General features: G+C 35.2%; 1 protein-coding gene across 4 annotated transcripts; it reads right to left on the bottom strand.

Moving 5' to 3' along the window:
* IMPACT (impact RWD domain protein) lies at positions 1-24,866 on the bottom strand. Of its 4 annotated transcripts, none has more exons than XM_072949088.1 (12): positions 24,725-24,866; positions 23,525-23,653; positions 22,311-22,363; positions 21,065-21,127; positions 15,209-15,294; positions 12,066-12,188; positions 10,151-10,203; positions 8,037-8,110; positions 4,718-4,808; positions 3,277-3,411; positions 2,518-2,553; positions 1-1,978 (listed from the first exon to the last, which is right to left on the bottom strand). In XM_072949088.1, the coding sequence occupies exons 1-12, from the start codon at positions 24,758-24,760 to the stop codon at positions 1,922-1,924; spliced, it is 936 nt and encodes a 311-aa protein (XP_072805189.1). In that variant the 5' UTR covers positions 24,761-24,866; the 3' UTR covers positions 1-1,921. The 4 variants fall into 4 exon arrangements, with proteins under 4 accessions (XP_072805189.1, XP_072805187.1, XP_072805190.1 ...); XM_072949086.1 differs by having other exon boundaries at positions 10,151-10,248; XM_072949089.1 differs by having other exon boundaries at positions 1-2,553.
* Between the last annotated feature and the right edge of the window lie 41 nt (positions 24,867-24,907).

Raw genomic sequence — 24,907 nt, forward strand, 5'->3', positions numbered from 1 at the left:
TTAAGCCATAGAAGAATATTTATTGACATGGGAAAATGTTAACAATATACTTCTATATGAAATATGCAGGATACAAAACAGTATATACAGTTTAATACCATTTTTATGGAAAGAAAAATAGCCATATATACAAAATCATGCATAGGAAAAAAATAGAAGGATGTAATGCTTGTCTCTAGAAAGTGGAACTACAGATGACTATACAGTTTTCCCAATAAATTTTAACTGCCTTCCAGGCAGTATCTGTTTCATGCTATTCTTCCTTGGTTGTGATTAGCTTGATATAATTCTCTTCAAACAGGCTCTGTTTCATGATACATATCTCCAAATTATACTGCTATTCCCATTTAAAAAGTAGATGCTACTTGCTCTTATATACTGACATATAGAGAATATTTTTAACTAATACAATATACTATAAAATATGCCACAGCATAGATTTGGTTATAGAATATTATTATTTGAAGAATTTGAAAACCCTCTAATCGAGAGAAATTTTAAAGAGACCAAAAAGATACTATAATTAGTTAGGGGTCCATAATGCAGAGTGTCAAATAACTCAGGTTCCAGAATTGGAGACTTTTGGATCACTCTTTACCAGCTGACTTTGGCAAAAGAGATTTGGGTTTTTCAGTCTGGAAAATTTCGTTGATAAATGAAAGAAACAAAAGTTAAGTGTTTTTTTTTTAATATGGGAAAATGAGATCATAGACATAAAGGTTTTCTATAAAGACCTAAATAAATGTTAGATAAAACAGCGTGAAAGAAATTCAAATTTGATGTTGCAGAATAATTAACTCGCACTTATTTTTCTGTAGCACCAAATTCTTACTGTTTTATACATTCTTTCACAGATTTTGACATGCCAAAATTGTGAAATTATTTTAATGTTAACTAATGGTCCTTAACTTCTTTAATTATTTTACCAGTTAATACATAAAACATACTTAATTTTTTCATGGACTCTGAGGTAAATGTTTTGAACAAATATAGGTCATTCTCTGATGACTCTTGATAACTAGCAATAATCAAACACACTTACAACAAATATAATTCAGATTTTATTTCTCAGAATCCATCCTAGTATAAAGTTGTTTACTAGATTCTTAAAAATACCAAGTCGGGATTTGGATCTCTTAAAGGTAAAACATCAGAGAATAAGGAAAAAATATCTGTGTCCATTTTTCTCTGAAGTTTTCTATGCTCCAGCACCATCCCAAGTTGTTTCCTTATTTCTGTTCCCTCTGTTAGGAAAGGAAGATCAGGCAAATCTATGGCCAATTAATAATTTTAAGTAATCGTTTGCAATCATATCTGAAAGGGAACAGTTAAGACTTATTGTTATATCTCATAAATATATTTATTGTCTAGATGCCTAGAGGTAAATTGCACAACTTGCAGATGAAAGAAGAAAATTTTATAAAACACTGATGAAAAGGAAGATTTCATAAGAATGGAAAAACGGAGGGAGTTTCTATTTTTCCATAAGTTTGTTCCTTCTCTCCACCAAGTCAAGGAGTTGAGAAAGATAGCTGGAGTGTGGATGGGAAACGCACCACATTTATATAACTACACAACATACCCTTGCCCTGCACCAGTGCTGTTCTGCCACCTCTACCCCATTCTATGAATGTCCCATTATGCACAGCACAGCTTCTAGTGTGGTTCTAACTCCTCAGTGAAGATCACAAGAAAGGTATTTCCAGGTTGTTAAAAGAAACCAGAAGATTACACCAACACATTTCAGGGGTGGGAGGAGAATACTGGCACACCATACTTATTGCTTAACATTACAAGAATTAAACAAAAGAAGCAGAGACTAGAAAATCACTTTTTGAAATTTCACAATCACCAATTTGAGACAGAAATTGAGGCATAACACTTGTGCTAACAAATGTCAGATGAATTATCACTTCAGCACTTAACTGTAGATGGATACTCCAGGATTTTCACTTAATCCATTACACCATGATGAACACTATAAAATGAAAGGTGACATACTTACATACTAAAATCACAGAAGACACTCTATTATAAGACCAATCGTCAGTGAGCCCCTATTCCAATAAGCCATAAAGAGCAGTAAAAGGCAATATTCATTTAACAAAATGAGAATCCTGATGACAAGAAATCAGGTATTTCTATTACCCTAGAGACACTTCCTCCCCACCTAACAAAGGCACTTGACATGTACTGAAATGGACAGTTAATTCAGGTACTGTCCTGGGCAACTGTTACCGTCCTAAAATTAGATGAAGTAGTGATTAAGTTCAAATTAATTCTTCTGAAACACACATGAATATAACACAAGTTCTCTATTTTTGGCAGATGATATAACCAAAGAAGAAAAGATAATGTTGGTGTCCACAATGAATCAGCTGACTTGAACAGTGCAGGATCCTCTCTCTGCACAATATATTCCTTGATGACTGTGGAATTTGTATATAATTATAGGCAAATTAACCTTTCATATAGTTTCAGGTATTAATGTTCACTCCTCTTCTTATCTTTTCTTACTTTTTTGTTCTTTCCCAAAGCCTTAGATGATTCCTCCTGAAAAAGACGTAAATCAGTGTAGACTCTCCCTACATTTATATGAAGGCTTAGAAATTTTAAATCTAGTCATATAGAATATGTATAATAGTCAAAGTATAATTGCTTACATATGCATCATCTTTCTGTTTTACAGCCTATTTTAACACTTTTAAAACAATCCAGGATAATCAAGGAAAACATTTATTTAAAGTATTGTTTGAGTAATTTCAATATTATTTAGTCTTTTGTCCACTTTCCAAAGTAAGGCAGCAAAGTTTAAATAAAATAGATATGAACACATTTGAAATACGAAACAAAAAAAACTCAGAGTCTAAAGGAAGAAGGCATCATGCCAAGGGGAAGGGAATATGCTTTGATACTAACAGAGAATGTTAGAATTTTATAGATGTTTAAAGAACACCGAGTTCACTATAGCATTAGCTACAGCTTCTATAGGCCTCAATTTTAGGGAGTGGAGACTAACTGGTATAAATTGGTTTTATAAAACTATGAATCTATGAAATAAAGGTTTGAAGAAATGAAGTAATTTGCCCAAGGTCCCATAACTAGTCAATCACACTGTTCTGACTAAAAACCTGGAAGTCTCCAGTTTCCTAGTCTAGAGGTTTTTCTAATGCACCTCACTCATTCTGTTTCATTCATAGTTTTCTTTTTCTTCTTTTTTTAAATTTCACAGGCAGTGGTAAGAAGCTCTAGATGTTTCTATCAGTAGCCACTTACCGGTGAATTTGTGTAGTTCTTCTCCACCAGTATGTTTCTGGCACAGTTGTTGATGTGTTTAAAGCGATCAGGTCCTAGCAGAATCCCTCCATACCAGCGTGATACCACCACCATGACATTTCTCACATTCAAAATCTGTGATGTTCAGAAGCATATTTATACACATATACAGACCGGTGCAAATGTGAGTTTTAAAGGAAAATGAAAAACCCATATATAGAATTGCACATAAAATTTCCCCATGACTTTAATGGCAGAACCATGAGTGAGCAGAGTGAGATTAGTAACAATTCAGGGGACAGAATGTTTAGAAAACAAACACTGTGCTCCACAGTGTCCTGGAATTCCAAATTCGGGGCCACTGGGCAGAGTGAAGGGGAGATCATGCAGGTGGGATTCCAGTTCTTGGTGACTTCAACCAGAGCAGCTTAGCTTAGGCAGCTTTTTACCCATTGGCCAAAGAGCAACACAAAACCTGCCTCTGAACAAACCACTAGAGAGAACTGGGGCTGCGTGAGTGATCACTGGAGCCTCCCAGCGAGGTCTTCCTCAGTTTGACCCTTGCCAAATGCTGCCCTTAATGTGAAGCCCACCAGTCTACAGGCCTGACCCACACAGGGTTCCTATCAAGGGAATGGCCTGGTTAGAAAACAAACCTCCACATACAATAGCAGAAGAAACTATAGCAACTACCTTAGGGGAAAAAACAATCCATTCTTAAAATTAATGAACAATCAATGATCACCAGACAGATGAAGAAAATCCAGCAGCATGAAAGAGAAAGGACAAGATAAACAAACTAAAATGGAGCAAGAAAAATTCAAGGGAAAAAACATCTAAAAAAAGGAACTAATTAGTATACTCAGAGAAACTAGAAGATACAGCATCCGTAAGAGCTGAATAGCACACTATGACAAGGGGAAAATAGAGAACAAGAAAGAACTCTTAAAAATTAAATACATGGTTGCTAAAAAATTTTTTAATTCAATAGAAATTTTGGAAGACAGTCAAGAAAATGTCTCAGAAAGTAAGGCAATGAGATGGACAACTTAATTAAAAAAAAGAAACGTTCTGGATCTATCCAGAAGTCCAATACCTGACTAACAGGAGTTTTGCAAAGACAGAAACAGAGAAAATAGAGGGGAGGAAACTGTCATGAAACAAAAAGGGTAAGTATTTCCAGAGCTGAAGATAATCTTCTGTCTATAACTGAAAGAGCCTGAAAGCACAGCACTTGCTATTAACCCTTTGCTTTCTGCCCCATATCCAGTAGTTAAAAATAACTCTCAATGTTTAAAAATTAACTACTAATAAAACCAAATATATCTCATATTATATAGTCTATAGTCTATAGATTTACTTATTCCTAAATGGAGCTCTGTTTTGTTGAGAAATTTTATGGCTCACAAAACAGGATTAACAGGGTTTAACTCAGACTTACCTCCATGAGATGGAGAAGACGCCCACCAGCTGCTGTTTCCCCGTCATCCTCACAGTCCTGTAAGAAGGTCTGCTTATCCTCACAGTATATTCTAGAAATACATATAACAGTGTTATACTTTGAAATCTTGAAATATTGTAATGAAAGTTACTCCTTCACACTTGGTGCCATCAATTTACTCCCAAAACCAGCATATTTGTTTTTAAAAATCCTTCTTGAACTATATGTTAGCTACCTTTTCACTGATGATTTACGATCCAGTATGCTCCACTTTTTATATTTGGGAAAGCTAGGAATGAAAGGTGCCTCCTTTAAATCAGAAGTGCTACAATTATGGGAAGGTGAGTTTACATATCTGACACTTCTTCCACTTAATCTTGAAGCCAAGATTATGGAAAACATTTACTGAGACCATACTGTATGTAAGCATTCTACACCCTAGGCACTATGAAATGATATAAAAAAATAAGTGGTGTACTCCCACCATCAGAGAGCCCAAGCGCTAGTGAAAGAGACAAAAAGTATATAAAAAAGATGGAGGTGATAAAACCAATGTAAATTAACCCTTTATGCTTTCCTAACATCTTATTCTAGCAACCAAGCATTTATCTCTCTTCCTCATTCTAAGAACTGTAAGATTTATTTTTCTCTATAATTTCCCCCTGGATAGTTATTAATATCAGAGGAAAATCATGGTATTTTTACCCATTTAAATTATCTAGAAAGTTAGCATTTGGAATAATAATAATGTAGCGCTACACTGTAGTAGAAGAAGCTTGGCAAATAAGTATAGATATAAAAAGAAAACAGTGCCAGTTAGTGCCAGTTAAGTATGCCATCTGATGGATTTCTTAGGCCCCTGCCAGTGGAACCATCCAGGACTAGGCAAAGGTAGCAAAGACATCTTCCTGACTATGGCTACAAAAAGCCAGATACTACCTTATGTATACACCTAAGTCGATTAGATTTATTTTATTATAGCAGTCACATCCATTCATTCATCTTTCCATCCACCAATCTAGCTATCCATTCACTCATTCAGTAAATATTTATTGCTCATCTACTATGACCACACTCTATAGAGTTGGCCTCATTTGAAGACAAGAAAGTTAGCACTATTAAACTAAATTTTATATGGCAAATTTAAGGCAAAAAGGAGTCAGGGGTTGGTTTATATTAGGCTTATAATTATAATCTAACACACTAAGATTTTATGGAAGAAATGAAAAAAATTGACTATATAAATCAGTACTGTTAGCCTTAAAAAAAAAAAAAAAAAAAAGAAGTACCATGGATATTTTCACTAACCCTTTCCTCACATGCCAGGAAGATAATGATGCAGCAGCCGATAGCTGTGTGTACCAGTAGCCTGAAGAATGCCCCATAACTCCAAAGCAGGAACAGCCCAAGAACCAGGAAGTAACCTTAAAAGGGCCCTAAGCATTCAAAATATACAACACTCCATGTACAAAGTCCATGTACCGAATAATAGTTATTAATTTAACTCCCTGTGGAGTCCTTCAAGCCTGTACTTTGTGCCTTTCTAGTCTTATCTGACACACAATTCTGACAAGCTAAGCTCCTTCATTCCCAAGTATCAGTTTTACCAGGGGGTGAGTTGGAGGGGCTGCTACCTACAGTCATGCTGACATCTGTGAGAAGTGACAGCTGATCACCCATTAATATGCAAATATACTCAAGAACTTAAAAACCAACACTCTGGGGCCTGTAATAGAGTATCTGGCACAGTATTTAACTTTCTGATAACTTAAGATCAACATCATGTACGGTGACTACTGAAAATGCAGCCACACAGCCATGAAGGAATAAAAAGAGATAAATGAGATTCTCAAATTCAGCTCTACCACTTAACAACTTTTGTGATTGAAAAAGTTAACTTCTTTACAGTCGCAGAGTTGCTAAAATAATTAGAATTAACTTTCAGGTACTTAGCACAGAGTAGGCACACAAGAAATATGTAGGATGAATGACCGGTGCCTATTAATACTTTTACAGCACATTCTAACCACTGAGAGCAAGCACGGTCTAATCTCTCATATATATAGTTTTTTAATTGAAGTATAGTCAGTTATAATGTGTCAATTTCTGGTGTACAGCATAATGTTTCAGTCATATACATACATATATTCATTTTCATATTCTTTTTGAATATTGGTTGCTATAAGATATTGAATATAGCTCCCTGTACTATACAGAAGAAATTTTTTTTATTATTTGTAGTAGTTAATATGTGCAAATCTCAAATTTTTATATTGATTATCCTAACTCATTAAGAAAACATCAAAATTCTGTCTACTGATACTCTAGTAAGTAGGGAATTACATAACAAATAGTTTTTTGTAAGTTTTGGCACTTAAAGGGATGTGACTTAGTAATATTAAAAACTCACCTATCCAAAATGATGAATTTTTTTTACAGATTTTTGAGTTTTAGATAGCCTAGATTTTATAAATAGTCTAAATCACATTTTAAATTTGCACCAAATTCCTATGTCTATATTCTGATTTATTTTAGTCCTAAATGCTATACTTTTAAGTCTGTACTAAGTTCATATTTTAAAAAATATACCTTCATCTCTTTACTAACAAATCAGCAGAGATTTGAATAAAAACTTTGTATTCAAAACTAAAAGATATGTAGTGAAAGAAGCACTCTAAATTCACTGCTAATGGGAACATAAATTGGTTTAAAAGAAAAACTTTAGAAAGTTTGTATGTATCAGGCAGTATGTAGAAGGGCAGTATGTATCAGGAGTTTCAAAAAGGTTCACACTTTTTGATAACTCTACTAGGAATCCGTTCTTTTTTCCTTTTAAATTATACTTCCGTTTCATTTCAAAAAAGAATCCTACCCTGAGGAAATAGTTCAAAAAGCATACAAAGATGTTCACAGGACTATTTTTATAATAGTGGGGAAAAAAAAACTAAAACAAAAAGGAAATGGTTAAATTGTGGTCTGGAGCTCAAATATTATACCGCCATTAAAATAATGTTTATAAAGTGATTATAACAACATGGAAAAATGCTTCTGTTACATTTAGAAAAAAACTGGATACTAGAGTAAAGCATCGAAAAGTTGGCACAGGAAAGAAAATATTTCACAGTATCTGTTAATTTAATGGCAGAAAAGAGTTGCATTTTCCTATTATTCTTTTTTTCCTACAGTTTCCAAATATTCTACAGATACTACTTTTATAATGTAAAAAAAAACACATAACGGCTGTTGTTTTTTTAATAATGCATCAGTTTCCCCCATTTGTTACAAATCGCACATTCCTAGAATTGTGATGGTCACTTACCGGTACGCATAGATGTTGTGGGTGGCACTAGCTATTTTCTTATTCTCATACAATTTGGCAAGAACCATTTTCACCTTAAAAATAGCAGTAATACAAACAATGTATAATTTTTATCTGTTCCATAAATAAATGCTTAAAAAAACTTAAAGCATACTGACAGATATACTGTTGTATTGAAATAGTTAAAGAATCTGAAAAAGCCATTTCCAAAGTTTTCTCCTCATCTGAGGGGCAGACACTGGAATGCTCAATTGGTATAAAAATGATAGACCTGGTATTTTTAAGCACCAGTTGTCAACAAATATTTAAGCACTAACCTTATCCAAGGTACTTATATATAGAGTTTTTTCCCCATGTAGAGAAATTTAAACAAAAATATGAGAATTTCTAGAAATGAGCTCTGCAAATTTACCAAACAGATGTATCCAATGTGACAGGTGTACAGTAATGGTATGTTCCAAATGTGATAAAACCAAAACTCTCTATATGAGGAGGTAACATGAGCCAGGTTTTGAAAGATAAGTGACAATTCTTCTGCATCCAAAGGGAAAAGGGGAGAGGGGACAAGCAGAAGCCATTCCATTCAGAGAAGACAGCATGTACAAATGTACCAGATTTAGTAAATAACAACAAAGGATGCTTAAATTGGAACTTCAGATAAACCACAAATAATTTCTTATTATAAGTATATCCCATGCAATAATGTTTATCTGAAATTTCAATTTAGCTAGGTATCCTATATTTTATCTGGCAACTTTAGCAGGACATAAAGAGAAGGGTTCAGAAAGTGACCAACAGTTTTCTGTAGCTAAACCTTAGAGTATGAATGAGATGATAGAAGATGTATCAGAATGATAAAGCAGGGTCATATCACAAAGGGCCTTGTATAATGAGTTGAAATTTTTTACTTGTATCCAATAGAAATCAGCAAAGATGACTAGGTGTGTGGGGAGGAATGACATGTGGTCAGATCTTTCAGGAAGGTAACTAGCAAGGAGTATAGAAGAAATACTGGAGGTAGGGAAGACTGAGCTGGAGTCAGGGAGACCAACTTGGATCAAAAATTGTGCAATCTTGTTTCTCAGACTCTCAGATTCCTGAACAGTAAAATAAAGTAGTCACTGACCTCTAAGATTTATCCCAGCTCTCACAAATTATGATTAAGTCTAAGTGACTATAATCAGAATTATAGTCAAAGCAGAAAATGATCCAGGATGAAAAGATTCACAACAATGTCTAAGGAGGACCCTAGCAACAAGAATATCAGCAATGGCCAAGGACAAAATAGGGTTCCTGAAAGAAAAGCCCCCAGAAGCCTACACCAAAAGCTGTTATCCTGACCGCAGTCAATGCAGAAAAGAATTTCCTCTTCCAATGACCAAAAGAGAGTGAAAAGCCTTGTGCAAAGAACTATATCCCTGTAGGTCAGGGCTTCAGAAGAACTTAGACAGTAGAGTAGCTGCAGAGACCAAAAGAAAGAGACTTAATGCTTAAAACCTATGTTAAGCTAATGAGACTTTTTGATTAATTTAACTTTATAGGCATACTGAAATTGTCTCTTACATTAATAAAGTTTAGGCTAGATTACAGCAGCAAGGAAGGAGAAAATGATTCTGCTGAAAAGAGAGTGAGAAAGACAAAGACCTAGGAATACCATTTTTGACTGAAAGGTCTACCATTCTGAAATCCTTGGGTGGAAATCAGGTGACCTAAGATCAAGAAGCAGATAGGAAAAGGAATTCAGATTGGGAAGAATTGGGTTCAACCAATCTGTCCACTGTCCCCTTACTTGGGCAACACTGGAACAGACTCAGTTTGACCCACGTGATAGGACAAATAATTTTTTAACAAGCTATTAAGCACCATAATTTTCTACACTACCACAATGGGTTTTTCTTCTTTGAAAATCAAAGTCTAGATACAATTTTGAAAGCAGTGATAAACAGAAACAATGTTCTGTGATCCCTAGTAATTTGGGGGTAGAAAATAAGCAAATACTTTTTTTCTTGCATGAAAATTTAACAACAGTAAAACCAAGGATAATATTGCAAAATCATTTACTTTAATTACTTTGGGAAAACAACATCTGAGTGAGCCAGACACAGTAACTTTACCTGTTTGGGACAAACTACTGGAGCCAAGTGTGCCTGAAAAGTACTTCTTCGGTCTGTAATAGGAATGCCATGATCAATCGGAGGTAACTCTTCTATTTCTATAAATTTAAAGAATTATATTACTTTTATTTTTTAAATTTTTACATTCAAATACTGAAAAATTGGCAATGGTATGGGGAGGGAAGTTGGGAAAGAGATGTAAATTATATGGTGAATCAACTCAAATAACAAGCAATAGTCGTCCTTTAAAATTAAATTATAATTTTAGTAAAAAGTTTCCCACTATATTGTACATTAAGATAAAACTACTTGACTTATAAATGATTTTCACTTGCCAAGGTCACCCAGTGGAAATGGTGGATTGGGACTCAAATCCTGGATTCAGTAGTGTAAGTTGGTGTAATACCTAATTTTTATGAGTATAAAGGGGTCCTAAGACCAAAAAGATTGACAGCTGCTAATACACCATAACATATTTATCGACTCTACTGTTGATGGACCTCTGGGTTAGGAAACCTATGACTTTATTTTGTATAGCTGTAATATAATGTCTTCAGCTAATAAAACTGTTCCTACTTCACAGAACTGAATATGTCAACAGTACAACAAGTTGGTATTCCATCAAGTAATGTGATTTCCAGTTATTCTGCCTTTTAAACAAGCTTAAGAATCATAAGTTTTATTCTTAACATAGTTGAGAAACTTATCAACCATCCTGGCTACTGCACCTGCCTCATTTAGGACGAAAAGTTATTCAGAAAAGAAGAATTTAATTTTTTTCCTATTTCTGTTCACTGATCTGCTGAATCTTACTTACCAAGTCAGTTTGCCTTCTAATTGATGAAACACTTCAACTATATTTGCAAAAATGTTTCTGAAGACTTTAAATAACTTGCAAAAAACCACTGCACTTGTTTGTGGCAGGACTAAAACAAGAAACCAGGTTTATGCAGGATGTTTTACCTTCCCCGAGTAGGGTTCTCCTCTTGAACCACTGTGAGCACTGTACTAATACAGCACTAAGGTTAATACGAACTGGATGCTATTTCTTATGACTGATTTTTCACTTTTTCTTTTAATAGTGGATCCTATTTCCCAAAAGAGATCTTATGCCAAATCCATAATACATGAATGAGTAAAATGGAAGCTACTTAGACTGAAATAGGGGCAGCTATCCTGTGTCTTTTCTTTCATTTCCTCTTTGTCCCTTTCTACTAGTCCTGAGACACTATACAAGAACTTTAAATTTTCATGATACTGTTTAAAAGCTGCTATATAATGGCATAGGAGACTCCTTACTCCAAAAGTTCCCCCTCATCTATCATGTTTTTTAAAGACTTGAGGAAACTAATAGTATCATTCAAAATTTTTAAATACTAAAATGGAACATATTTTCTGATAGAAACATAGAACTGATTTATCACATCAGCCTATTCATAAGTTGAATACTAAGTAATGATGAAACAGATCTGCTTAAGCAAAAACTAAAATCTTAAAGTCATTTTACTAGCTTTAATTCAGTGACTGCACCTTTAATTATTATACTTATATCTGTGAGCATAGACTAAAATTTAACTCTGAGACATCAGGGACAGCTAAGGATTCCAAAATAGAAATATAAAAACAGGATGTGAATTGGAAATATTAACACAGCTTTTCTTAGTTTTAATTTCTCCTGCCACTAATTCAAAATTCTAGATTAGTAGCAAAAAAAAAAAAAAGCAAACTTCTGTTTTTCCCTCACCATTCTGATAGGTCTTGCAAATACAAAAATGGCCAAGAGACAGGGGAAAAAAACCCAGTTCTCTACAAATAAATATTTCCTCACATGTGAGAGTTTACTAAATTACTATACCATTCAGAACACTTTATAATGCTACCATCCCACTTTCCTCAAAAGAAACTTATAACATACCTGTCTGACTTTCACTGATATCAAAATCCAATGCTTTGACTGGATTTTCTGGTTGACATGCTAAAATGAGATCATCTTCACATTCAACATCTTCCTCTTCAGTTTTCTTCTTTACATCTGGGCCTAAGTGGATATGAGACATGATGAGTGATCATAAGACAGTAAGAAATTACACTTAAGAAATCACTAGTCTTCGTCTCTAAATACCATTCTTAGTAAGAGGGACCAGAGCTCCCATGAGAAGGGGTTGACTCCAGGGTTGAGACAAGGAAAATACAAGATAAGCCTGGAATATCCTGTGATTCCAGAGAGTAAAGACATACTCAAAAAAATTTAGGACCTTATAAAAAGAACACAGGAACCTATCTGAGAGCTCCTAAAGGGCAAACCTGGAACAATTTGAGCAACAAAATAATGACAGTATGGAATTTTAACCCACGAAATAATATACATGAGCCTCAAAGTATCTCCCACAAGATACTTAACAACTACAAAGGGAAAGACAGCAACTGATAGTTACCTTTATATGTCAGCTTGCCTAGGCTGTGTACACAGATTTTGGTCAAACGCTATTCTAGATGTTTCTGTGAAGGTATTTCTTAGATGGCATTCATATTCAAATTCACTGACTTTGGGTAAAGCAGATCACCCTCCATAATGTGAGTGAACCTCATCCAGTTAAGGTCTTAAAAGAAAAAGGACTGACTTCCACGGAGACAGAAGGAATTCTGCCAGCACACAGCCTTCAGACTTGAGCTGCAGCATCGATTCTTCCCTAGGTCTCAACCTGCCAGCCCACCCTGCAGACTCTGGACTTGCTAGCCTACACAATCTCGTGAGCCAGTTCCTTCAAATCAGTTAATCAATATCTCTCTCACCCTCTTTTTCCTCTCTCTCTCCCTCCTCTCCCCCTTCTCTCTCTTTTTCCCTCCTCCTCTTTACAAATAAGTAAATACATACATACATACATACATACATACACACACACACACACACACACACAAACATAATATATACACCTAGTACTGGTTCTGTTTCTCTACAGAACCTGAACCAATACAGTAACTTTACAGTGGAGACATCTGGCAGATAACACCTTAACCAAGGAATCAAGGTAAACATCAACAATAATAAAACATAATGACACCATGAACTCCTTGATATAATACACTGTAAAGAAGACAGTATCATTTTTGTGGTATTCTCACCAAAATGCCTACTTTTACTCCAATCATGAGAAAACAATGAGCAAACGCAAACTGAGGATATTCCTCAAAATGGTCAGTACTCATCAAAAGTGTCAGATCATGAAAGTCAAGGAAAGACTGGGGAACTATTTACAGACTAGAAGGAAGTAAGGAGAAATAACTGAATGCATCATAGATTTCTGGACAGGACCCTAAACAGCAGAATGAAAAGTAGTGGAAAAATTAGTGAAATTCAAATAAGCTCTTTAGCTTAGTTGATATTATATCAATGTTAGCTTTCTGTTCTTGATCATTATACTTTATATAAGATGGTACTAGGGGAAGCAGGGCAAGGGATATGAGACTATTTTCCAACTTTTCTATAAGCCCAAAATTAGTTCAGAATTTTTTTAAAGTTTAAATAGCTGTATATAATTATTTTAAAATTTAATATTTCTATAGTAGAAAAAATGAAATAATAAATAATAAATTTGTACTGAAGATTAATAGTAAAATAAAAATAAATTGCTTGTCAAGTAAGTACCCTGGAGAAGAAAATTCTCATGAGATATATCAAACACTATCTTATACCTTATTTGTACTTCAGAATTGTTAATTCTTCCATTTTAATATGAAGTCTACAAAAACAATTTTTGATTTTAAAAATCCCAAACAGAATTTTTTTAATTTATAAATTATACAACCTAAATCAAATAACTCTCAAATCTCAAGAGTGGCTAAACTAAATTATGGATATAGCTGGGAGAAGGAAAATATCACTTTTAAGATCAATAATTTTTAAAATTTTCTAATAGTTGAGTGATCCCAAACTTTTTGGAGTCCTAAATTTTTACCAGTATCAATTGCATTTTTGCAATTATCCCACACTCTAGAATGGTGGATTGGCAAAAATCAATTTTGTTTTGAAACCACTCTTCTCAGATGCCCTGAAATGCTGCAAAATCAGAACATGGAACATTAAAAGTTAAGGAAAATACTTCAAAACAGATTGTCCCATGACCAGAATATCTTCATATCATTTATCTCTTTAACTTTAGCGGAAGCAGTAAAAACACTTGCTTCTATAGAAAAATAGTAAAATGCTCTGGAAAAATATATATTACTATCAACTTTAAATGTATACTTATTTTGATGAGGGCATCTTCAATAACTGGTCCCTATAAATAACCCATCTGAAAATTAGTAAATAGACTACATAACAATAAAACTTTATTTGAAAATAAAATCAGGCTTAGAAGAGTTATTTTCTTGTCAAAAGCCTTTGTGGTAAGTGGAACAAAGTAAACAGAGAACATTAGAAATTTCCATGTTGTTATATACTTAATGATTAAATAAAAGATTCATAGTAATAAAGCACAGTATCATTTTCAAATGTCCTGAAATCAGATAGTGGTGATGGCTGCACAAGTTTGGAATATACTAAAAACCACTGAATTATACATTTTAATTGGTGAGTAATTAAAAGGGTGAATAATTATGATATGTGAATTACATCTCAATTTAAAAAATCAATTTTCAAAGTCAATTTTTATATCCCAAATATTGGTCAGTGTGTTTTCCAAAGTTCTCTTTATATAAGCACTACACTCATTTGAAGCTAATGTCTAACTTATATAGTCTAATAATTCATGAAGAATGTTACATGGTTCATATTACCTTAACAGTAGTCAAAGAAAGCAGATTTTTGACCTAAGTTCTTTAGCCATTAAATTCTATTTCTATGAGTTTACAGTAATATGCAACCAAAGAGGCTAAACCTTATAGAAAGAAATTATCATAATTACATAAGTAAAAAACTTTCAGGAGAAACATATTTTATCATATATAAACTATAAAACAGCATAGATTTTTCATTAAAATTTTCAATTAGAATATCTACATAAAAATTTAATTACTGTAAATCAAAAGAGCACTGATAACATTTTTCAATCCTACCTGGTTCTGTCATCTGAGATTTTTGTATTAGAACATCTCTTATTTTCTCCACCCACAGATAAAGAATACTTTCACCAATATTCTGTCTAAACAAAATTCAGAGGGAAAAAATTATTATTAAAAACATTTCCTTCTCATATTTAAGAAAATATAGACATACTTAGAATCTAAGAAATCATGTGCAATCTAGCCACCATTTTTAAAAAGGAATTTATAAAAACATGAGATTACTAATATTTATAGATGAGTATTTAATATATCAACATTAAAAAATTCCAACTGGCTCCCAAATTAACACTGCTTACTTACAATAAGCAGAAGAGTTGTAGCCAAAGAGGAGAAAGGAAATTTCTGAACTTGAACTGGATAAATTAAGATAGATATAAATGTGATTTAGTTTCTATCAGTGAATATAATTTCAGTATTGATGTCCAATCATTGCTTGCTTTTTTAAACTTTTTGAACAATTTCAAACCACTTATTTGGTATACTAATTTCAACAAAGAAGAATACAAATAATCTGATAAAATCCCTTAGAAAGCCAATTTACAAGACTTAAAATTAAAAGATAATCAGTGCAAAACTTTACATTCATATTTTGTTTTCAACAAAGTATTCTATTGCTCAAATTGATTCATTCTGGTTCCAAATAACTGTTTGGCTGCCTCAGATGATTAAATCCATCTCAAAGGCACACTGAGAAAAAGAACTTGTCAGAGTTATGTTAAATGATGGCAACAGCAATAAAATAAAGGCCCTAATATCTACTCTTTAGGGAATGACAGTAATTTCAGATAAGTTTTAATATGTATGTTTTAAAGAAATCACCACACTACTTCATAATACCTTATCTCTCCTTCCTCTAAAAGTTGCCCTTAAAACCATTATCTCTCTTTATCACCACACATCAGCACCCACCAAAGGAAACTTTCAAAACAAGCATACAGGAAAAAACAACACTGTTTTCAAATAATTCTGTACCCTTACATCCTCCCCATCTCACCCAAAATTCCTTAGCACTAAAATGACCCTGTGTTCTTTGGTAATCTGCCTTTTTTGGATAAAGAAAAAGTCAACTGGAAAAGTTTTAAAAAATTGAGAATGTTGTTTGAGTTTCTTTTAAACAATTTCCAATCCCACCCTCTCCTTTCAGTAAAAGATTTAGAGGTATAAACAAAGAAAGGTAAAATGTATTGAATGTATGCTAAGACCAAAGTACATGATCTAGATCAACACATTTAATGCTCATTAATTGTCTCAAACAGCAAGTCTTATTTCCCCATTGTACAGATGAGAAAACAGACCTAGAGAGAACAACTAACCTGTCTAAGACAGTCTTATAAGCAGTAAGAAGTCCAAAGTCAGAATGTGAGCACAGGCTTACTCCAAAGCTCAGGTCAACCACTGCATTTTGCTCTCTTATCAAGCAGCTGTGCCCTTAGGCAAGTAAGACACTTGAACTCTGAGTCTGTTTCCTCATCTATAAAACAGATTTACAGTAGTATCTTGTCTTATTTTACAAAAGTAGCTTCTTTTCAAGTGGACTTTTCTTAATTCATTCAATAGATCTTTAAAGCCCTCACCTATACACCAAGCACCATGTGCAGCCTTGGGGGTAGGGAAGTGAATGAGAAAACTGGGCCTCATGTCTCAATGTTTGTAATTATCATCCTTACAAATCTACAGTTTTGTATGTAATTGTCTCCATATCCTGATATCATTCATTGACTTCATCACACCACCATCATCAAAAGTAGTAACAGTAATATCCAGTGTTTAATAAACACCTACTTTATAGAAGACATGTATAAAATGCTTTGTTACCTCACTTAATCCTTACAACCACCCTTTGAGAAAGGAAATTCATCCCTCTGTGAATATATATAGTCCCATTCAGATCTGTTGTTGCTAGGGGACTGGGGGAGGCGGGAAGCAGAAAACACCTTGGAAGAATTTCCACAATTAGTAAGTAATTTTTCCAAATAATAAAGAAGAATTAAACCTGAACTCCAAATTTCCTCTCCTCTGGCCCATGGCTTCCCGCAGAATAGCATACAATAGCACTCTGCCCAACATCATTTATCAAATGCTTTCTTCCCTAGCATTTAACAAGACTTACTGAAATCTGGTGTAAGGAAGTTGTAGTGGGTGTGAAAGGTTTCCTGAAGAAAATGAAAATTAGCCTTGCTCTTGGACCCAAAAGTTCTATCTAGTGGGTTGTTGTTGCTATGGTTGTTACTGATGTATTTCTATTTTCTCATGTGACAATAGTTTGTTCATATTTTTCTTTACTAAGGTATATTTGATTTTTCATGTCTTTTTAACTATAGACTAGGATTTGGTGGTTTTCAAACTTTTCCTTTGCTGTTATGAAATCTCTCACAGGACTGAATAAATTAGAACAGACAAAAGCTGGAGTCCTCTCTCTCTCAGTGGTCCTAGAGGAAGTCTGCTGAATCTTAAGAACTGGAGCAAAATATGAAGACTACTTATTATGCAGTGAAGTGCTAAGCTTTTATTTATGAAATTAAATTATGGTAAAGTAGCTGAATATAAAAAGTCCAGAATACAATTTGTTTCAAATTGAGTAAAAGACCAACCTGGATTAAAAACTGGTATTTTAGTTGACATAAATTGTGATTAAGTATGCTTAAATAACTATTATCCAACACAGAATGATCAAAACAAAGTCAAGTTACTTGTGACTCTCATTTTAATCATGGCTCTAATTTTTGTATCTTTAATACTCTAACATTTGTATTTGTTGACGTAAGGGTAAACTATTTACTGAAGTGTACTAATCAGTTGTGTGACCTTAGACAAATCACTTGATCTGAATAACTTCCATTATCTCATTTTCAAAATGACAAAACTGGTTGAGATGACTCCTTTAGCAAGAACAAAAAAGAGAGCTACGATAATACAGTGCTAAAATACATGCCATGGACTATGACAGTTAATCTTCACAATGATATTATTCTACTTTCCTCATTTTACAGATGAGAAAACACACTCAGAGAGGCCACACTATTTCAAAACCTGACTCCAGAAGCCTGGCCAAGACAGCCTGACTAAACCTCAGACAGGCAGAACTTCCTGACTCTAGGCTCTGACCTCCCTTTTCTTAGAGCATTTTCTTTAGAAAAGAATTGTAAATTCTTCCTTTGCTCCTTCGGGATGTATGGATATCTTTTTAGAAGTTTTGTCAGTTTTAGAACCTGGGAGTGCCTTTCTCATGGACCTGGGAGCAATTCTTTTGAAATGTAATCATCAGGGAAGACAGTGCCCCTATCTCCTAGTCCCTGTGGGAGGGCAGGAGCCTAACTTCTGATGAGCAACAATCTGCAAACAAAGATGGCCTAATCACAGACAAACACACTTGCAGACTCAGGAAGTAACAACATGCTGGACACTCACTGACCAACCTCCCCCCCCCACATCCTTCCGTATTTCCTACAGTTCATCCCAGCCCTTCAAACTCCCCTGCCTTTTGTTTCAGGAAATCAAGTTCAGACTGTCTTCTGCCTCTCTCCTCTACTGCAATAGTCTTGAAGAAAGTCTTCCTTGCCTGTTTAACTTGGTCCGGTGCAATTTTTGCTTTGACAAGCCTCACTCTCCAACTTCCAAATCTAAGACTTCATGATACATCAAAATGTGAAGAGCTGTGGGAAATTAAAATAATCATTTTCTTGGATTTTAAATTAAGTATTGTTGAAATGGACCATTATAAACTCAAATTTAAAAAAAATTTTAATCCCTTTTATTTTCTCAACACCAATTAGTATAATGTTCAAAGTATTTTTAAATCTGTTATTTACCTTTTGTTTTATTAAAATAATTATTTTCATATATTCAAAATGTCCATACACAAAATATTTAAACAAAAATAAGGTATGATAAACAAGTTAATCTACATCTACTCAATCACCAAATCCTAGTTTATATTCTTAGGTACTTCTTTAACGGACCATTCTTCTCCCCCGTGTTCTTGTTGTCTTAATAAAGGTCTCCACTGTCTCCCTCCCAAGTTACTAACTGCTCTTCCTGTGGTGTCCCTCCTTTCACACTCTTCACAGACCACCCTCCACACTGCCAACCAAACCTGATTACATCACCCCTTTCCAAAATGCCCAGAGCCTACAAGATAATTTCCAAACTCCATATCCCAGCTTACAGATCCTTTCTTCTTACACCTACCTCAGTATACATTCATGGCATGTTAAACTACTTGCTTAACTCTGAAGATGTCAGGTTGCTTCACATCTACATGATTTGTAATTTCTGGTCCTCCCTAACTCTTGAACAGCTCAAGTGAACTAGTCACAGAGAACAGCAAGTTGTGTCCTATAGGAGGGAATCTCTTAATAAGGGTGGAGGGGTACTTTTGGGGTAGAAAAAGGCAAATGGAAAGCCATTTCAGAGGGCATGAAACTGTGCATAGACAGGAGAAAAATCTAACTGATGAATACGGTTAACATGACAGAAGCCAAGTGTGGAAAGTTTTTCAAGAAAGAGGAACTGTTCAACACCACCCAAAATTACAGAGATCAAGGAAGATAAGAAAAGAAAATGACTATGAGATGTACAATTACGATACCTTTGGTGAGCAATTTACAGTATATCTCATTCTACTTTAAGAGGGGAGATACACTGGTAAATAAGCATAAAAAAAGATTACAGAAAAGTTTGTTGGGGGCACAAAAGGTAGAGTCGCCAGTAAGGTTAGGGACAGGTATCAGAAAACATTTCATTGAGAAAATAAGTAATACTTAAATGCTGAGGATGACGGAATCACTAAATATCACAGAAATATCTTCTCTGGACTACTGCATCTGCCTCCTAACTGTTCTTGCTCCTTTCCAACAAGTTCTCCACCCAGAAATAGAAGGGTGTTTTCAAAATGAAAATCTTATCATGGCATCACAGCACTTAAAGCCCCTCTCTGCTTCCCAGGAGTCTTAGGAAAAAAGACAAAAATCTTCAACATGGCCTACAGGACTCTCCATAACGTCCCTGCCTACCTCACCATGTCATTTTCCTACCATGCTCCCTTCTCTCTCTTCTCCTCTCTTCCCACTTCATACCACCATTAGTTTGTGTCTTGACATGTGCCAATCTCCTTGACACAGAGCCTTTGCACACGCTGCGGCCTTTCACTGGAGTCATCTTCACTTAGTTACTCAGCTTTTAAGTCAACCAAGTCATCCCTGACCTGCTAGACAAAGTAAGGTCTTGTTTCAAACTAGTACTGCACATTAACACCTTTCTCTTAACAAAACTTACCACAGCTACAGTTTTACACTCATTTTTGTGATATTATGAGTCATATCTCTTCTGCCAGTAAATTCTAAATGCCATAAAAACAGAGACCATTTCTGGTTTTGCTAACTATGTATGTATAGGATCTAGTACAATGCCTGCCATGTACTATTTGTTGAGTGAATGTAAGAGTGAAAAATACAGTATACAACAGACCCTCAGTATTATAGCCTAATACAAGAAAATTACCAGTAAAAGTATATAGTAGTTTAATGAATAATTATGCTTAGGATTCTGCTGTTACAAATTTCATTTCACATAGCATATCAAAATAAGAGTAGTATCTGAATTTACCCTTATAAGCTAAGTGTTTTTATAGCTATTGGTTCTAAATACTAATGTATTTTTGTATGTAAGTAAAATTCAAATCAAATGTATATATAAAATTATATAACCAATCTTTCAAGTGCATCCGTTTTGTTAATGGAAAGGCAGCTTAACAAAAAGTTTAGAAAAGACCCTAACATATCACAGTTCCAACAAAAGCCCACAACAGAGTCACTAATAGAATTTTTTAAAAAATCATCTATCACTTACATATATATTTCCTCAAGGCTATTTGATAAATCCGCACGTTCTTGTCCTTTAAGCCAAGGAGCACTAAGATTAAATAAAACACAATAAAGAAGATTATTCAAAGATTATGTTTATATCTTGAAGAGAAAATACTAATTAAATCACAAATTGATCTTTTTTATTTAACTTTTAAAAAAATTATGTTTTCATTAAAATGTTGTATTATATAAATCTATACAGTTCCAAAATGCTTTCATTGGCATTAACTCATGTAGTCCTCCCAGAAAACCATGATGAAACTAACACCGACATTATTCAATTAAAATATGGTTTAAAAAACAGGGGAGTTCATAGGCTATCATAAACCTGCCCAAGTTTACCTAAGTGGCAGAATAAGTTCCAGAATATAAATTTCCAGAGTCACTATATTTGCCACACTATCAAGAGTTCTCAATTTTTTTCTAACTGGTGCCTTAAAAACAATTCCAACAAATAAGCTGGTTGCCACGTGACTGTACAAAAATTAACTTTTTCTGAAAAGGGCACTAATGTTGACAAGTATTCTATGATCGCATCTTTCATTTTCAATTTAAAAAATGAAAAATTACAGAACCATTATTAATAGCAAATTGTATTGCTCTGGTTTTAAAACACACAAAAAATAATCCCACTGGTAGATAGACATTTTAGTAATTGAGATTTAATGCAATTCCATCTGCACAGGTTTATACATCTTAGTAGGTCAAGCAGGCAAGGTGGATCAGAGGTTACTTGGACTCAGCAGGCATGACTCACTAAGACTAAGCCTGGGCTGCTGAGATGGTACCTCGACAGCAATGGGCAGAACAAGCACCACAGGCACCACGGATGATTCCTGGAAGGCAGCCCAGCTTAGGCAGAGGCATGTCAAGAAACTGGCGAGTTCAGCAGAACCAGGTTAGGAGAAACTCTACAGACCAGGCTTTCTAGATCACTAGGTTACGTAAATGGAAGATTTCCTTCCCCATCTCTAAAGACAATTCTGCAGCTATTTTACCCCTATGAACACTGTGATCCTCTTTCATACTGAGTGGCATACATTAATGTGTTCTTACATAATTTAACTTTTTTACTTAAGTACTCTATACCAAGTCCAAAGGTGTTTTTAATGTCTATATACATTTTGTTAAGAAAGATATTCTATATAAAAACACTGTACAGTATAGAGAAATAATCTTTTTAAAGCATAATCCTTTTATAAAAATATAAGTGTAGAATTATAGCTTACTTCAGCTGATAAATGGGTGGAGCTGTACCTGGATATTCATTCGGTAGCATCACCTACAAAGCAGTTTAAAAACAAATCTGTTTACACTTCATCGTGGCTCAAAAATAACTACATTTATAAAGACTAGTCACTGGACAGACTACTAACTTGCCAAACTAAAAAACAAAACCACTGTTTTGTTAAATCTCAGGAGAGAATTCCCTCCTCATATTTATGCTTCTACCTTAATGATGATGCCAGTTTTTTAAGAAAGAGATCATTATATGCAAAGAAAATATAAAAGCAACGAAAATTTAGAAAATAAGGGTGGGGAGGACAAAGACAAAAGGAAAAGAAAAACTGAAATAGAGGCATTACACCCTAACCCCAAATGAATAGAGTAGCACTATACTGTTCCAGATATTCTTAAGAAATTTTTTTAAAAGCCTATTAAATACTTTAAATAACTAACAGTAGAGAACCACATTTCTTTTCAAATCAGTATGACTATAAACAAATACTGACAAAAAACTCAATTTAGCATTTATGTTGAAAGTATCAGCAGTCATAAACAAAATAAGTTTTAAAACAGAAAACCATAGCTGACCTTTTCATTTATTTATCCTAGCCACAAGTGATTCCCAATTAATAAAGAAATGAGTATCAGGGGTGAGGGTATAGCTCAGTGGTAGAGTGCTTGCTTAGCATGCACAAGGTCCTGGCCATTAAAAAATAAATAAGTAAACCTAATTACCCCCCCAATTTTTTTTTAATTTAAAAAGAAAAGTAAGAAATAAGTATCTACTCTATAAACCATCTCAATTACTAACCTATTCTTCCTCTTAAATTTTAGCTATCTTCCCAGGTTTAGACCCTCTCCTATTAAATGGACAGGATAATGGAAGTGAAACTCAAGTCTGCCAAGGTACATTAAGAACACTTAAATAAATAAAATATTTGAGATAGGAAAGATCGAGGCTATCAATGAAAGTTAACTTGAAAGTGATCTGAGATTTAATTACTCATATGTTTAGATCGTCAGTGGTTAACAAATGCCATCAACAAAAAAAGACAATTCAGAACAAGTCACACAAGAATAATCATTAGAAAAACACAATAGTAGTCAATCATATAGAGTCAATATTGTAAGTTGAAAATGGCTGTGTAAAAATAAGTAAATAAGTAAAGTTAAAAAAAGATAAAAGAAAATGGTTGTAGAGAAGGGGAAAAAATACCTGCAAGCAAAGTGTCCACTTTGGGTCATCTATATCGTCACTAATTCTAATACAAAATATTTTGGCACAGTCATCAATGACACACCATTCCTCGCCATATATAGCTGCCATTGCTTCAATTTCCTCATTCTGAAAGAGGTTGATGGGAGGGAAAAAAGTCAACGAATGCACACCCTAAAAACCTGAGTTTTCCTTACAGCTTTATAAGGTATTTGCAATTACCATCACTAGCTTGGATGAAGGATCACTGTGTGAACGATGCCACACATTCTTTACAGCCAGTCACCATGTTCTACTCTCTGGATGCCAGACACTCTTGCAATTACTGGCACCAGCCTTGCTACTATATCACTGTGCTTTTGACCACTACTGAGCCAAAATATATATGCAGTGTCATACCCCGTAGTGAGCTTCACAAGTAAAAGGACAGACGTGTTTTCTCTGCTCCACCTTTTCTTTTTAACAGATAACTCCCACCCCCACTCACCAGCCGCGTTGCTACAGATTAGCCCTATATTCCTACTAGATCTCCGTGGTTTTTGTTTTGAATCTGGGCACGAGGCTGGGTGGTTATTTCTGTTCTTTGGTAATCAAACGCTCGAAACATTTTGGAAATTATTAATTTGGTTTCAGGTTAAAAAAATAATACCTGGATCTAAAGGGAAAAATGGGAAGCAAAGTATACATTTAACTTTGTATCATCTCATTGTATCCTCCAGCCCAGTAGGAAAAGCTTTAAGACCGCCCACGTGAGCCACGCGCAGGGGAAAGCTCAACGCCAAGCTGAATAAGATATAGTGGGCCCTCAGGGGACTCCAGGGTCTGTGTTATTATTGCCCGTTTTGCAAAGGCAGAAACGGGGTTCTTAAGTCGCCTCTCCAAGGTGACCCGGAGGGGACAGGGTGGGGAGCAGAACCCAGGTTTCTGCCTCCGGCCCGGAGCTGCTCAGTCGCGTGCTGATGGTTGACGATGACACTCTCCGAGGCAGGCCTAGCCCGCCGACACTCGGGAGCGGCAGGCCGGAGAGCGATCGGCTGAGAGCAAGCGCCGAGAAAATGAAACGCGGCGGAGCGAATGCCCGGCAGCCGGCACCGGGCGATGCAGGCGGGACCGGGGGCGGGGCCCCTCGGCGGAGGAGTCCTGGGGCGGCGAGGCCGAGCCGAGCCGAGCCTGGAGGTCGGCGCCCCGCCGGGGCCTCACCTGCCTCTGGTCGCTCCCTGCGTCCCCCTCAGCCATGTGGCCCCGGGAGCCGCCGGGCGGCCACCGCCTGCCCAGGTCCGGAGCGCGGGGGCGGGGCACTGCGGCAGCGAGCGGAGCGCGGGCTGCGGTGCGGTCGACCCGGAACCGCAACCCCGCCACGCCGCGCGGCCTGCATCTGTTTCC

This window comes from Vicugna pacos, chromosome 24 (genome assembly GCF_048564905.1).
Source record: "Vicugna pacos chromosome 24, VicPac4, whole genome shotgun sequence".
Lineage (NCBI taxonomy): Eukaryota > Metazoa > Chordata > Mammalia > Artiodactyla > Camelidae > Vicugna > Vicugna pacos.